Source organism: Vidua chalybeata, chromosome 1 (genome assembly GCF_026979565.1).
Source record: "Vidua chalybeata isolate OUT-0048 chromosome 1, bVidCha1 merged haplotype, whole genome shotgun sequence".
Taxonomy (NCBI): Eukaryota; Metazoa; Chordata; class Aves; order Passeriformes; family Viduidae; genus Vidua; species Vidua chalybeata.
The window spans coordinates 6807851-6823901 of record NC_071530.1 but is presented as its reverse complement, the minus strand read 5'-3'; the positions used below and the strand labels follow the sequence as shown (position 1 = coordinate 6823901).

The following is a 16051-nucleotide window of genomic DNA, read 5'->3' as shown; positions in this document are numbered from 1 at the left end:
ATCCTCCAGGGCCAGGGCTGGTTGATGCTCCAGGAGTGACAGGAGGGCTGCAAGGAGCGTGGGGAGATGAGCATGAGCAGCTCCACATGCATCTTCCCCCCAAGCAGCGCAGCACAGGTTAAATTAAAAAATGCACTGGGGAAAAGGTTGTTTCTGTAAAACTGGTCACTAGCAGCCAGGCCCCCAGGGATGCTCTCCTTGCCTAAGGATGAAATGGGATTATGATGGTAATGTTAGCTGCACTGTAATTAAGGTGGTGTCAGGACTTTCATTAAAAAGTGTGTTTTTGTTGAGAGACTACAGCTTGGAGAAAATTTTTGCTTGAGGCTGAAATATAACATGGTTCTCAGCCAGAAAACACATGCACAACTTTTATTATATATGTAATTTAGATCTTTAGTCTTGGCTGTGAAGGCTCTGCTATTGTTTCCATAGGGGTATGTAGCTAGTTGGTTTAAAGAATTAGTTATTAAAGAAGTGAAGGACTGAATTCTGTTCTGGAACCCATGTATGTGACATGTCCCCATTAATTGTCTGCAATTAACTCCAAAAACCAAAGGCCAAATGCTGTCCTTCTTACTCAGACACACGATGTTATTGAAGTAAACAGCTGGAAACAGGATTGGGCACCTGTGTCCAAGTGTTTACCTCACTACAACCCAAGGCCTCTCCCACACTATAACAACTCTACTGAACGTGGGGCAGAGATTATTTCCTTGCAAAACTGGCAATCTATGGCAAGCTTATTTCCAGAAACAGTATTTAAATTCCTATTATTATAGCACCCAGGATCTCAGATAAGGAACCACGACCCCTGTGCACGAGGTTCTGTGCAAAACACAGAAGAAAAACCCAATATATGACTGCACACCAGCAAATCCTTTCCCCCATTTCGTGGCCAGGTTTGTGTTATTTCTGTTAAGTAATCTGAGTGTAACGCACCACTCCTGCAAACAGCAAACACTGCTCAGAGATTTATTTAACTTTCTGCATGATAAAGTCCCAACTTCACAGCAATCTATTGTCTTTCCCCAGGGGTGCACACAAAGGGGCCAGCTACTGCCCTGGGTTCTTGCTGCTGGCTCTGGGGTTTTTCCATCTTTCTGCACTGCTTGGCACGTACTGCTTTCAGGTACTAATTTGATTTTCCTCAAACTATTAGCATTCTACCTTTTTGGATTAAAACCCCCACACAAGTAACAGTATGTCACAAAATATTATTTCTCTGCTGCCCACCACCACATAGATAAATAAAAGAATACTAAATTTTATAAAATTACAGTTTCATTAATGTGTAAACTAGACAGGAATTCACAGAGAATGGAACAGAAGTTCCTAAGTAACTTGTTCATGTGACTTCACAGGGATGCTTAAAAAATACAACGTAACATAGCACAATTCATTGTTTCTTCTAAGAAAAAACTATATAAATTGCAAGTTTAGGAAGAATTTAAATATTTCTGCAAATGTTTAAAGACAGAACAAACTTTAATCAGGAGATAGTGAACCTATTTATGCATCTGGTTATTTATCTGCCTAATGTAGCATCCCCAGGATCATGGCCTCAGTTTGGAATAACTTAATGAATTTCAGTAGAGTGCCTCAGCTACCACTTGTAAAAATAGGATGATTCAAATGCAAATTAGTGCAAACATGTGCAAAATTAACATTCCTAATAGACAAAGCTTCTCCATATAGGAAGGTATTATTAATGCTACTACCAGAGGTAGGCAAGCATAATTCCTCATGTGGACAAACTCACTCCGAATACCTTTTTTTTTTTTGATTTTACATAAATAAATTAAAGAAATTAGACTTAATCTAAAAAAAAAAAAAGAAAAAAAAAGCCAGAAGATGTGAGGATGAGTGAGTCTGCATGAGGGTTATACTACAACCACTGGTTTTAAATTCACACTCTGGCATGCACAAAAAGAACATTTTTTTATGAAGATAAAAGCCTCCACGTGTAATAACTCGATATATAGACAAGCCCTAGGGGCTTGCATCTTGAGCACTTAACATTTTTGGCCTCATCTTAATGGATAAAAAAGGTGTGTTTCTCAGTCACATTAGCCCAGTCAAAGGAGCTTAATATGATGAAAAGGCCTTAGGGTTTGGTGAGGCCGAGGTGTAAAGGTGTGAGGCAGCACATCCATCACAGCGTGGGCACTGCTGCCTTCAGCACACACCGAGCTGGTCAGGGGAGCAGGGATGGGGAACTGGCAGGGATGGGGAGCAGGCAGGGATGGGGAGCAGGGATGGGATGGGGAGCAGGGATGGGGAACTGGCAGGGATGGGAAGCAGGCAGGGATGGGGAACTGGCAGGGATGGGGAGCAGGGATGGGATGGGGAGCAGGGGGGAATTGGCAGGGATGGGGAGCAGGCAGGGATGGGGAGCAGGGATGGGATGGGGAGCAGGGATGGGGAACTGGCAGGGATGGGGAGCAGGGATGGGGAATTGGCAGGGATGAGGAGCAGGGATGGGGAGTTGGCAGGGATGGGAAGCAGGTAAGGATGGGGAACTGGCAGGGATGGGGAGCAGGCAGAGATGGGGAGCAGGGAGGGATGTGGAAATGGCAGGGATGGGGAACTGGCAGGGATGGGGAGCCAGCAGGGATGGGGAGCCTGGCCTATGTCAGCCTCGCGTTCCTACAAACTCTGGATCCGTTTGTGTGGGGCTCAGCTGTTGTCCAAAGAAGTCAGGATATTTCATAGAGGGGAGCAGGTGAGAAAACATCAACTAGAATGAAATGTTTTTTCCTCATGGGCTGTGAATGTCTCTAAAGAGAGCAGTTAGATGGATTCTAGGCAAACTGGACCTCCCCACTATGTGCACTGCTCCAGAGCCCCTGGTAACTGAAATTCTCCAGCTGGGAATGCTGCTCAGGATGAGAAGTGAGGCTGTTGCCCCACCATGGCAGCAAAAAGCATCTCCCCAAACTGCTGGGAAAGTCCCCAGTGCTCAAGGAAGGCTGTGCTGCTGCCTGAAGTAAGTCAGATCCACGGGATGACAAGTAAGCAAAACTGATGAAAAGAAGAAACAAACACTTCAAGTTTAAAACTAGGCTTCCACAACACATTGGTTAGCATACGACAATTAGCATATGCTAACATTTTTTGTAGCCCAGCCAAGTTTAGTACAAATTAACCAGAAGTCACATATTTGTATGATATAATCCTGATTTTGTCACTTGATTTAGGCTTTGTCTAGAAGTCTTTTAAATTATCTTGGTCTTGGTTTTTATTACTGAAAAAAAAAAATCCAATAATTTGGCTCTTTCTGGACTACCTGGGTGAATATAAATGCAGATGTAAAACAAATATCACAAGCAGCTGATGTGGTTGCTGCACTCAGCTGCCCCTCCACCTTCATCCTGAAGTTTGCTACAAGGAGAACCATATGGGATGTGAGCAGCACCAAACTGTCCGCAGTTTTCAGAGCAGCACACTGAAGTAAGCAGATGTTGAACACAGTCAATTATCAATTTAGCAAAGGGTAAGACAAAGTGGTTCAATATACTGAACATTTGAAATGTTAGCATGTTGCTGATGTAGCTTAAATGCAGCTTTTGTGATAACTTGGATGTTTCTGCAATGGGAACACAAGTGCAAAGAAAACAAAAATTACATTTTTATTTGGTTTATGTAGAGTGATGGATGATCATTAAACTGGCAGAGCTCTGAATTAATGTCATAAACCAGAAAGTATCTGGATCCCATTCCTGATACAATCCAGAATAATTTTCTTATTATTTATGTTCCATACACCACTTTAGTTGTATAAAGACAAAATTATATTTACATTCCAGTTGTCATTTTCCTTTAATTGTAACAGAATAATTATCCTTAACTAGCTGATTTAAGACAACATCCTGTCTTAACTTCTTCTGTTATGGAAGTACTTGTTATTAAGCACATTGGGACAATTTAGGATGTTTTGAATTTAAAACCACTAGCATGCCTTTTTTAATCAGAACTGCAAGGATCTCACTTACATTTCAGAAACAATTCCAAAACTACAGAAATGTTTAAGGGAGGCTAGAATGTAAAATTCTAGTTGAAAGTTTCAACACTGCCTGCCCTTGAAATTTTAAAAAAAAGCAGGTGTGTCAGCTCACCTGAGATAGTTTACAAGGAACTAGAGGATCTCTTAACATTCAGTAAAGCAGAAAACCTGCTCATTCAATATTATATATTTGCTGCAAAAGCGTGTGTTTTCCAGACAGCGAGAATTTATAATAGGTGGTTAGTGTGGCCAAGGCATAAACGTAAAAATTTTCCTGACAGAACTGTTCAAATATCCTGAATCAACAAAGCACTCCCACACTGGATTTATGTGTGGTGACACGTGTCCCAGCTCGTCCCTCTGCCTTCTCCGAGTGACAGATAATGCCAGCAAATAGAGTTTCCTACAATTCCATCTCCACCTCAGGTTCCTGCTCACGAGTCTCTCTCAGTCCTGCACAGCTCTTCACACCTTTGATTGCCCCAGCAGTGGCTGCAGCTGTTCACAGCACAGACCTGCCCAGCTGTGTTTGGACACGTCAGGAGATAAGGCACAGCAGCAGAACTCATAGGCTAAATCCCTAATTCTCTCCTGTGCTAGACCACTCTACGCCAACGCTGACTTAGTCCAGCCTCCACTCCCGTTTTATATCGTGGTCGCTACATATACACATAATTAATGTATTAACAAAAACAAAAGGAGAAAAAAAAAATTGAATTACGCATTTTTGCATAAGACACACACCCCAAAGCTCAACCACTCGCGGGTGATCCAAGGGTACTAAAAAACGTTTCCATGGGGGCACTGGATGAACAATGCACGGACAAGGGAACCCAGTGATTTCACCAGACACGTTTGTGCCATGGGATGTGGCAGCTATTCCCCACACACCAAGCAGTGATGTGAGCCCACAGTGTGCTCATGTGTCACAGCTCCAATCAATTTGCACACACAGAGTGGCTCTGACACATCCGAGGCTCACCCAAGCCGTGGCGCATGTGCGCTGGGTCCGCTCACGCACAGCCAGCGTTTCAGATGGCCATTTTTTTTTAGTAGACCAGATGGCAACCTGGCAACTCCAGCAAATGCCACACCAGCAATCCCACTGTGCAGAGATGGTGGCCTTTTCCTTCCCTCTCCCTGCCCTTTTCTCTCTACTCCACCCAAGCCCAGGCCTCTATAGCATTAAATGTTTTCAGTTAAATTACGTTAACTTGCCTGAGTTAACAAAATTCAAAGGCACTTTCTTCTGTCAGACAACATGTAAACACATTAAGATCCTGTATCTGAAACTGTATGAGCAGTATACCCATGCTGTCATTTGCAGACTTCATAACACAAACATTTAACTCAGGAGGTATCTTTTTATTTGGCATAAATGAGTACATTTTCAGTGATAGGGCCAAGAAAGCCATACCAGCAATCCAGCTGTTCTCCTTGCATGGTTAAACAATAGGGATGGTTCTGTATAATTTTATACGTATGTAAGTGGAGACAAATGTGTTACTTTCTAATGTATTTCCTACATTATATGAAAATGTCACAAAGGTCTACTTAATTACTCACAAACCTAGAAAGGAATCAACAAAGGTTTTGTTATGAAATGGTTCTGAAGAAACCAGGCCAGCAAAAGTCGTATTTGCCACAACATACCATTTAATTTTGTATTCTGACGCTGACAAATGAAAAATTGGGGAAGGAAAAGCAGTGAAAAGGTATGGATTGCTTTGTGTTTATTTTTACTTAAAAAAAAAAAAAAACCAGCGACTAACATCAGCCCCTCCTTCCTTCTTTGTACCTGTGTGATACCCCAGGCCATTTTATCAAGTCAGATTCAAACAGAAACCTAAAAGCCACTGGAAACACGCTCCGTGCCGGGCTCCCGGGATGTGTTTACTCGCACCCTTGGGGCTATCGCTCCCCACACCACGTCTGCAAGTCCGGCGAAGTTCCCGAGCCCGCCCGCCGAGTCACCGCGCTGCTCTTCTGTCCGTGCGCGCCGTTTCGTGATTCAGCACCCGCGCCCCGAACCCGCTCCCTCCGTACGCGCCGCTCCGGCCCCGGGAGGGAGGGAGGGAGGGAGGGAGGGACGGCCGAGCTGGGGCCCCGCGGGGGGCGGCTCAGGGGTGCCCTTGGGGCGGTGCCCGGCGCGGGGGCCCCGGGCCGGCGGCCGCGCTCCGCTGGAGCCGCTCCCGCCGCGGGCGGCGGAGCGCGCCGGGGCAGCGCCCGGGAGGAAAGTCCGGGGGCGCGGCCGCTTCCTCGCCCCGTGGCCGGACTTTTCTCCGGCTGCGAGGCCGCGGCGCTCCCCCGCCTCCCCTCGGAGCCCGAGTCCCCGCTGGCCTCCGGGACACGTTAAATCCCGTGTAATGAGGCTTAACCCCGCCCCGCAGCCGGGCGGGCAGGCAGCCAGCCAGCCGGGCCCCTGCCCGGGGAGCCCCCCCCCGCCCCGAGCGCCCGCAGCTGTTCCAGCCGGAGCTGCTGGAAAGCGGCCACGCTCCCCAGACTTTGTCTCCCTCGCACACAGCGCTGAACTCTGCTCCCTCCCTCCTTCCCATCCCCCGGGGCGCCCGCGGCTGCCCCCGCCTCCACCGCCCCGAGCCGCAGACGCGCGGCGGGGGGAAGGGGAGCGCTCCCGCCGCCGGGCTCCAGCCGCCTCCCCGGGGGCTCCGCGGGGCTCGGGGGGAGCGAGCGCCGCCGGGGCGGGCACGGAGCGCTGCCCCCGGAGCCGCGTCCTGCGGGCACGGAGCGCAGCCCGTGTGCGGGGAGCGGCGGGGACTCCCCGCCGCGGAGCGGCCGCTCGCATCCGAAGGGGCTTTTCCTTTTCCAGGGGGAAATAAATAAAAAGAAATAACATGGGCGGGGAGAGGGTGGGGGAGCGCTGGGGCAGCGGCCGGGGCGCGGTGCGGGGTGGGGTGCGCGGAGCTCCCCGTGGCGCCGCGTCCCGTCCGGGCCCCGCTCCGCGGTTTCCCCGCAGCCCGGCGCGGCCCCAGCCCAGCCCGTGAGGTCGGCGAGGCGGCGGATGGGTGTCTGCGCCGGGGGACGGCGGTGGGCGGGTGGGGCAGGCGCAGTGTGGGGCCGCGGCAGGGGAGGAGGAGGAGGGCGGTCGGTCGCTGTGTCTATGTGTCGCACTGGCCGGGGGGGAAGGGAGCCGGGGAGGCGGGGGTTACACGCCAGGGCAGCGCCGGGATCCCTTCTCCACCCCGCGGGGAGGGGGCAGGGCGCCGCCTCCTCCTCCCCCTTCCTCCTCCCCCTTTTTCACCCTTCCTCCTCCTTCTTTCCCCAAAGTTAAACTTCCTGCTCCCGGCCCGGCTGGGAAGGGGACGCGGAGCCCGGCCGGACTCAGCCCCTCGACACACACAACAGCTGGAGCTGTCAAAACTTCCTCCGCTCGGCCTCGGCCCCCGCCGCCTCCGCCGCCGCCGCCCGCTCCTCCTCCGCCCCCGGGGGCTCTGCGCGGGGGGAGGGCGCAGGGCCAGGGTACAATGAAGCGGCGGCCGCCGCAGCCGGGCAGCGCAGCAGCCGGAGCCGCCGCCAGCGCCCGGGGCCTCTGAGCGGGGGCGCCCAGCGGCGGGACCAGCCGCGTCTCTGTCGCTCGCTCTCTTCACCTCCCCCAGCCCCGACAGACCCCGCCGAGCCCGGGGAGGGTGTTATTGTGTGTGAGACCCTTCCTTCCGTCCTCTGCGTTTTCTCTTCGCCCCCCCCCCCCCCCTTCCCCTCCTCCTCCTGCTCTCCCCATGCTGCTCCCCCTGCTACCTGTGCTGGTCGGCGGCGGCTGAGGCCAGCGATGCGAGGCGGAGGTGGAGGAGGCGGAGGTGAGGAGGAGAGGAGCCGCGGGAGCAGGAGGAGCATCGGGATCCCCATCACCATCCTCATCTTCATCCTCATCATCATCATCCATGTGTCTCTCTCGTCCTGCTGACTAGGATGTCAACGGAGGACAAGAGTCTGGTGGTGGCGGTGGTGGAGCCGCCTCAGCAGCAGCAGCAGCCCCCCGAGCCTGGAGCTCCCCCCCCAGCAGCAGCAGCAGCAGCCACAGACAAAAGACCTAGGGGCCGGCCTCGCAAAGATGGCGCTTCCCCTTTCCAGAGAGCCAGAAAGAAGTAAGTTCAGCGTTTGTGTGTGCGAGGCAGAGAGGGGCCGGGGCAGGCGGCCAGGCTCAGGCAGAGCTGTCAGTGGAGACTCGCTACTCGCCTCCTCCCTCTGCCTAATGCCATTTTGAGAAGGGCCCTTCTTTCTTCTCCTCCTCTCCCCTTTGCACTTTCCCCTCCTCCTCCTCCTCCTTTTTCACCTTTGTCTTCCTCCGCCTGCTCTCCCTTTTCCACTTTTCTTTCACCATCCCTATTCCTTTCTTTTCCTCCTTCTTCGGAGTTTCTCTTTAGCTCTTCCCCCTCCACCCTCTTCCTCCTTTTTCCCTTGCCTTGGCACCTTCCCCTTCTTTTTGGGTCCGTTCCCTTCCAGGACGCTCGGCTGCGTTCAGCGTCGCCTGGGTACTCCCTGTGCGCTGACGGTAGTTCCTCGTCGCTTTCCCCCTGTTATGCCCCCCCCCTTCCCCTCCTCTTTTTGGGAAGGAAAGCACGGTTCTCGGCGGGCGGCGGGGAGGACACCCCCGCACCCCCCGCGCACACGCAGAGTTGAGGCAGGAGTTTCTCGGCGGCGCGGGGGGAGCTGTCAGCGGCCGCCGCACGGAGGGACGCGCCGGCGGGACGGTGCCGGAGCACAACAAACACACGGAGGGAGGGGGCGGAGGGTGGCGGGGGGAGCCCGTTCCCAGGCGCTGGCAGCTCTCCCTTCGCCGCGGCCTCTCCCCGCCGGGGGCGCGGGCGCTCGCCCGCCCCAGCGCCTCCCCCGCCCCGCCGGGCGCTCCCCAGGGGCCGCCCCGCTCCCGCAGCCTCGGGCGGGGATCCCGCCGGGCCGGGCCGGGCCGGGCAGCGCTGCCCGCGGAGGGAGCGGGGGTGGCCGAGCTGCCGCTGCGGGTGCCTGGGGTGCAGGGCCGGTCTGCGCTCGGGGAGAGGCCCCGGCGGCCGCTTCCCGGGAAGCGCCGCTGCCGCGCTGGCTCCGCTCCCCGCGGGTTATTTTTGAGTAGGATGGAGCTTGCCATGGCATAGCTGATGGCAGCGGTAATAGGGCAAAGCTGGGCGGCACGTTCGGCGAAGGAACGTCAGGAGGTGACCAAAGCAGCTCCTGCGCTGTACGGTCTGTCCGAGCCTCGGGGTTCAGAGGTTGTTCCCTTTGTTTTGGGGGACGCGCTCGGTTTGACAGTGCCGTGTTTGTTCTGGCGAGGTCCTGGCGCCTCCTTAAACATCCTGGCCCACCCCAAACATCACTGCCCATTTCCGTGCCAGAATCATTTCGGTTGGAAAAGACCTTTAAGGTCAAGCCCGACCATAAGGTCACAGTGGAAATCCACAAGGGATTCTGCTGGGCTGGACCTAAACACATGCAAAGACCATGCATCTTTTATATGCGTTCGTTTTTATAAATACATAAGTATCCCAGGACAGAACTATCATTAGTTTGGGATACATGATTTTTTGTTGTTCTTGTTCAAAGTTTACCTGCAAAGATTTTCATGTCACCTCTGGTTTTGGGGAAGGTGTGTTGTTTACAGCTTCCTCTTTTCATTATTTTCCTGATAGAATTTTTGATATAGTGGTCATTGAAAGTAGTTGGCATAAGTACACGTGGTGAAGTTTTTGCGTTCATCTTTATGCTTAGTTTTACATACTTTGATTTTATTGTTACTTACAGAATCCAAACCTTACATAGGAAACCTTTGAATGTTTTATTTTGAAGGAAATTTTTTCTGAAGAAAAATGCAAATGCAACTGAAATGTACCAGTCTGCACAAAAAACCTAAATAGTGTTATGTGTGAAAATTGACATATCTTGTTAGGCCAGTTTGAGGTTGTGTATGCACTCTTGAGGGGAAAAAAGTGTGTGTTAAAGAGGTAATTCCTTGCCTTCAGATAGGTTTTTGGTGTCATGGGAATGTTGGCTAGATTTAGGAAGAAATAAAATATTCCTGTAAAATATGAATTTATGCTGGCATGCTTATAAGGATTTGTGTAAACGTGGGAAATTAAATTAGCTGAGACAAAAATTAAAATGAATCAATACTCTTTTTGTTCACACTGATTGTTCCTGGCTGATGTGGTGCTCCCTGTCCTGCTGCATCTTTCTGAAAATTCTGTACTTTTTGGTAAAGGCATTATGCTTTTGAAGTCATAAATGCTTTTGAAGCTAGAGTTTTATAAAAAATTGTTATTTCTAATGTGCACAGCATAGGTGTAGACTGGTGGTTTGTAGGTGCATCCATTTTGGGATGAAAATGGTTTTATTTTGTAAGTTTTCCTAGTTACAAAATACAGATTGCAACTAGCCTAGCAAATACAGAAATGAGACAACTAAAACTATTTTCTGTTTTTTCCTTCAGAGTGCTTGGTCCTGTCTTCATTTTCACTTCTGTGCTTTCCAGTTGGATTAATGTGCCTCATGTAAACCAGATAAAAGAGCATATGTCAGACCATTTTCTGTACTGTAATCACATGTCTAAATCACTATTAGCCAGTCAAATTGTTCAACTGCTTTATCCCATTATAGGAAATGTTCCACTGAATGTTCAGTCTAAGTGCAGTCTAAGTAATGATAAAACGAAGAGCCCTGCATTAAACTGGTAAAGCCACAATAGAATAATTCCTCAGCTCTGGATGCCTCCATTAAACAGCAGTGCAATATTGGAGAGTGCTTTAGGTTGGTACTTTTACCTTCTTTGAAGGCCATGTTTTTAAGCAAATTTGATGAGTTTAAGCAGACAGATGGAAAACTGCCTTGAGTCTGCTCCTGTGAGATGCCAGGGATTCTCAGCTCTTCCCAGAAGGAGGCTTATGTTAAGGGAGCAGAGGGTCCTTCAGTAGGACAGTGCTTGCCCACATCTCATTCTGCATTTTGCCTGGTTATCAGTAAAAACTCCAGTGGTGCTATGGACACGGATAAGTACAGGGAACAGTGGAGGCTTCCTGCAGGTGAAGAACTGGGAATCAGTGTCATCAGTACCTAGAGAGAGGTACAGCTGGTAGAATGTGGTGCTAGAACAGCCTTTTGTCATTGTTTGAAGGATCTAGCTTCACGTAGCACTGTCAGGAGAGTTAATCTTAGGTGAACAGTTCATTTTTATTATTTATATTGTAATTGTGCCTAGAGGCCAGGGCACCATTACACTACACGCAGTACAAATGCATAAGCAAAGGTTGTTCCTGCACAAACAATTTCTTAATTTAAATGTAAAGATAAGACTGCATGTCAATGTAAGAAATGTATTGGGAAAGCACAAGGGAGCTGTGAGAATGCTGTGAGCCAAAGAACATGCAGAAGTTCAAGTAGCCTGGCTATCTCAGCATCAGGGAGTGATTCCCAACTTGGGGGATATATTTAAAGCAGGGGTAGCATTGTCACCCTGAGGATTTTCACAGAAAGCTGGTTTCCTGCCTGAGCTGCCAGGCCAACACTCCTGTTTTCTTCCTTACGCTTTGACAAGGGGATATCTGTACAGAGCAGCAACTCAAATTTAAGAGGTGGAGCAAGAACAGGCCATGCAGAGCCTTGAAATTTAGAGCAAGGAGGTTGTTCATGCTATGGTGCATCAGCAAGAATACAGAGAACCGTAATCAGAGCAGTGAATGAAGAAAATATTTTTGTAGTATTGCGTTTCTGCCTTAAAAGGTAGAAAGACTGAATTTATAGAAGTTGAAAAAAGATAATAAAGTTAGATTACTAAAGCTGAGACATGATGGAGAAGAAGGAAGCTTTCAGATGCACAGTTAAAAGAACTCTTGCTAGGATTGTAGAGGAAAAATGGAAATTAGGTGCCACCTCTCTGCTCTCTGTATGGCCTGAAATCTTGGGAACTTAACTCTTGCTTGGATTATACTTTAAATTCCAGAGTAGGGAACTGAAGGATAGGAATGTGGTTGAAAATAAGTTGTAGAGGAAGAGTTCTGTTTTAACTGTGTACAAACAGCTGGTTGTTCATGAAAATGTATCAGAATAGTATTGTACGGGTGCAGTAAACATTTTTGTCATCAACTGAAGTACCAGAGCTTTCTTAATCTCTGCAGGTTATAAGCAGGACAAACAGATGCAGCTTCTTAGCAAAATTTAGTAGCAGAAGTCTCATTGATTGTGACCCTTTATAGATTAAGCTCACTTTAAACATTATTTTCAGCATCCATCAGATCTTGATGTATGTTACAAGTTATTTTTGCAAATGTGTTTAGTTTAAAGCAGTTTATAATAATGCTTTCAAAACTGTAGAGAACATTTTGTGTGTCTTTTTTAATTACCCATTTTAATTACCCATGCTTTCATTTCCATAGTAGTTTTTCATTACTTTGGCCAATGTAAGGTGCAGAAGGTTTTCAAAGGCCATTGATTTCACATGTGCAGATAGTTTTGAGGACCCTTAAGCATAAGTGTTTTTGCCAGGAAATGATTATTTGAGAATTTTTATCATCACTTTGCAGTTGCATTTGCATTAGGGTAGGCCAATATTTGAAGATACCTACTCTCATTGCAAAAGAACCTTAAAGTGTTGGATGGAGCTTTATAGCTCAGCTGTGTTTCTTTAGTTCATCACACACCTTCTGTGTGATACTTGTGTCTTTACTTGCCTGCCCTTTTCTCAATTCAAAATTTAACATTTGCAAATGTAAGATGTATGTTGTGTTGTAGAATAAAAATGTTCCTAAACAAGATCACAGTCAGGGGAGGTCATCCCTACCTGGCAAGGCAGAGGTTTTTTGATGGACAAGCTTTGTACAACTGTGGCACAGCAAAGGGTTAATGTATTAAAGCGAACACTGGCCTGAACAAGCCACGTGTATCAAACTGCTTGGCCAAAAGCCAGAAGGCACATAGTGGAACACAGAGTGAGGAGGAGATGAGGTGTGAGGATTGAAGTTGGCTCTTTGCAGAACAGGGCTGAGCTTTGTGCCATTTTCTTCAGCAGCCCATGTTCTGTGACTTCCTCCACCGTATTTGAATTACCAAGCAATTCCCCACCTGCTTTATGTATTTTTTGCACAGGAGCCTGGCTCACAGTACTCAGGAGGTGAATGATATCTGTATTAATCTTCAGCTTTTCAGTTCTTGATAAGTGCTTGTGTGATGGATAGGGTTTATAGAATTGTTTTGCCACAAAATTATTAGAATACAGATTTATGTAGAGTCTTTACTTGTGTCTTAAGGACGAGTGAAGCTAAGCTGAATGCTGGAAATAGATGCACAGTTTCCCCAATTTGAAACAGACTTGCTGTGAAGGACTCTTGGAGACTTTTTTTTTTTTTTTTTTTTTTTTTTTTTTTGACATTTCAGTTGTTAGTTTCTCTGTGTTTGTATTTAATGATCCATTGAACTTCTGTAGCACTTGTCATGAGAGGACTTCCAAGAGCTGTCAGACAGATCAAGTGTGATGGCTGTTTGAAATCTCGACATACTGGTCACAAGGAATGTCTTGCCCAGTCTCTTGGTTGCTACTCTGAGCCATCTACACACCAGACATCTCTTCATCCTGTGTGCAGTGACACTGGAGACTTTTCCCAGCTTAAAACAATAAAAACAGTTCCATTTTCTTGGCTTTGCTTGTGGATTTTTTTTCTTAGTATGTTAACTCCTACTAACTTCTTGTCATTGTTCTTTCATAAGATAAGTAATTGGAAATAGACATTTCTATTCTTCGTCATCATTTCAGCTCAGAGATGGTTTTCCAAGGCAGTTGGCTTGCTGAGAATAGGTGAACTCTGCCTTTCTCAGGCTGGAGTTGTTTTTAACTCCTTGTACCACAGCAATACTGAAGGGGTAGCAGGGTTATGTATTACCAGGGAAAACAGAATTTCCTTATCCACCACTAATGATCACTCCCTTATACAGTGTTGTTATACATTAATGCTGTGAAATTAACTTTTCAAGAAATGCTGTCACAGGTACACTAAAATGTTATTAATTGCTAAATAATTAGGTGACTGACAATTCCAGGAAATATTGAAAGCTTTTCTCCTATGTTTAATATATTTGATCACCAGTTCATACAATCTGCATGGTTCATCTAGTTTGGATAAATACAGAGGAACAAGATTTTACTACTTTTTTGTTTGTAACTTGTACTTTTCCTAACCTCTACTGAATTCTGCATTTTTTGTTCTGTTTTTTTTTTTTTCTTCCCCCCCCCCCCCCCCCACTGGAAGGATGGCACCAGACAGTGCTGATCATGCCATTCCTCTGTTAGTCAAAATAACTTTGGGCACTTGTTTCAAGAACTACGCTGAGTAAGTTCTTCTAACAGCACTGGTGCTTTTGAAAGCAAGTAAGATAAAATAGGAAAACCCTTAAAACATGGAATATTTATTACTTAAAGAAACATAGGCTGTGAGTGTGCATCAGGTGGTTATTTTCCCCAATCACCATAAATCTCAAGCTGGTTCTGGCAACGAAAAGGAGCAGCAGCGCTGCCCTCCCTCTGCTGCCAACTGTTTGTTCTCTCCCCTGTGCTGACCCAGGCACTTGTGGTGAGCTGGGCTGGGAAACTGAGCTGGGGTAGGACTAACCTGGCAAAGAAACGTGTTTGTGATAGCACGAGGGAGGAGGAGGAGGCCAGAGCAAGGGCCAGGCTGCTGGAGGGAGGCAGAGCTGTGGCTCTTGGCAGCACCGCCAGCCTGCAGCGCTCTCGGCAAAGGTACAGCCTTGGCTCTCTGAAATTTGGGGGATTTTGGTTTTCAGGCTGACTCCCTTCGAGCTTTCCAGTACAGGAGTAAATGCAGGAGATGGAGGTTTTTACAGGCTGGTTCACTGGTTGTTCAAAAAGAAATGGTGATGTTGAGAGGGTTCTTCACAGCATATGGATAGAGGAGTTGTTCTCCTCTTCCTTGCCTCAGACATTGGCATTGATTAAATGCCAATTTCAGTTCCCACTTTGATCCTGGGAATCGTTCTTAAACTGAGTATTTAAGGCACCCTCAAAAAACAATGTAAGTAAAATATTTTATGTTAACAATAATTTCTGGTATACTGGAAGCTCCTTCCTACAAGTATATCAATATATAGGCATTATAATAAAATCAAATAAGATCTTGCTTCTTTCAGAATATTTTTGCCTTCCACATTTTTTTTTGGGAGGTATTTTTACTAAATCACATGTGCACCCAATCTGACTGCCAGCTATTCCAATATAAATTTCTAATTACTAATTTTCAGTGCTGTATTTATCAACATTCTAATTACTTTCCTTGAAGAAACTGGTGGAAGCACTATCGAACTAGGATGTTTCCACCCAGACTTTTGGCATTGGGTAGGGGGAGGGAAAAAGAGGACTTTTTTTCTTCTACTGTGTTATTGCTGAAAATAAAGTCTTGCCAAAACTTGTTTTAATGAGGCTCTCCGGAAAAAAAATCAACTTTACAAAAAATTACCAGTTTTTTACTTTGCCTGTTATATATTTATATTCCTTGGAGCATGTGCAGTTGAGTCACTTGTGTGGCACAGTTAAGATAAAGGGGATTTTGGTAGTGAATATGTGGTCCAAATGTGCAGTCTCTGCCACTGAACATTTGCTGACATCTGAGATGGCTCTTTGTGATGTGAGTCTGGAAGCTGTAGCTAATCCAGAATGACCTCTGGAACATCCCAGTGTTCATGGAACCTGGATGTTCCAATAATGGTGTCTTACCCTGCTGTCTGGCAGTGAAGACTGTCTGCAGTGTTCTTAGGGCTCAAGAGAACAGGACAGGATGGCTCCATATTGTTACTGATAAAGAGAGGAGTAATTCTGTCTTAAAATTTGGGAGATTTATTAGTAAGCCATTTCATAAACCCAGAGTGTGAATTATTCAGGGCTCTTTTTCCTGAAGTGTGAAGTTCAAAAGCACAATGAAATTATTTTAAATAAAAGGAATATTTAGTTTTCCTGTATCAGCAGAGATAAATGGAACTGTATGGCCAAAAAAGACTTCAGGGTGATATTGCTCATCCTTCTGTGTGTTGTGTATGTGTTCCATT

The 16051-nt window shown here is 47.3% G+C and overlaps 2 protein-coding genes across 9 annotated transcripts in view; one reads left to right on the top strand and one right to left on the bottom strand.

Moving 5' to 3' along the window:
- The window catches only part of LOC128787929 (atherin-like), a 39558-nt gene extending 31654 nt beyond the window's left edge, over positions 1 to 7904 (bottom strand). Inside the window, exons 1-2 of one of the 2 annotated variants that reach the window (XM_053942539.1) lie at positions 7760 to 7904; positions 6343 to 7134 (exon numbers count right to left, since the gene is read on the bottom strand). In XM_053942539.1, the coding sequence (XP_053798514.1) occupies positions 6380 to 7134; positions 7760 to 7904 (900 nt within the window). In that variant the 3' untranslated portion in view covers positions 6343 to 6379. Of the gene's footprint in view, positions 1 to 6342; positions 7135 to 7759 lie in introns of those variants that run through there. The other variant, XR_008430900.1, reaches the window with a different exon arrangement.
- Positions 7735 to 16051, top strand: part of KMT2C (lysine methyltransferase 2C) — a 190868-nt gene continuing 182551 nt past the window's right edge. For 6 of the 7 annotated variants that reach the window (XM_053942498.1, XM_053942526.1, XM_053942489.1 and 3 more), the window contains exon 1: positions 7931 to 8106. In XM_053942498.1, coding sequence (XP_053798473.1) covers positions 7931 to 8106 — 176 coding nt within the window. Of the gene's footprint in view, positions 7819 to 7929; positions 8107 to 16051 lie in introns of those variants that run through there. The other variant, XM_053942468.1, reaches the window with a different exon arrangement.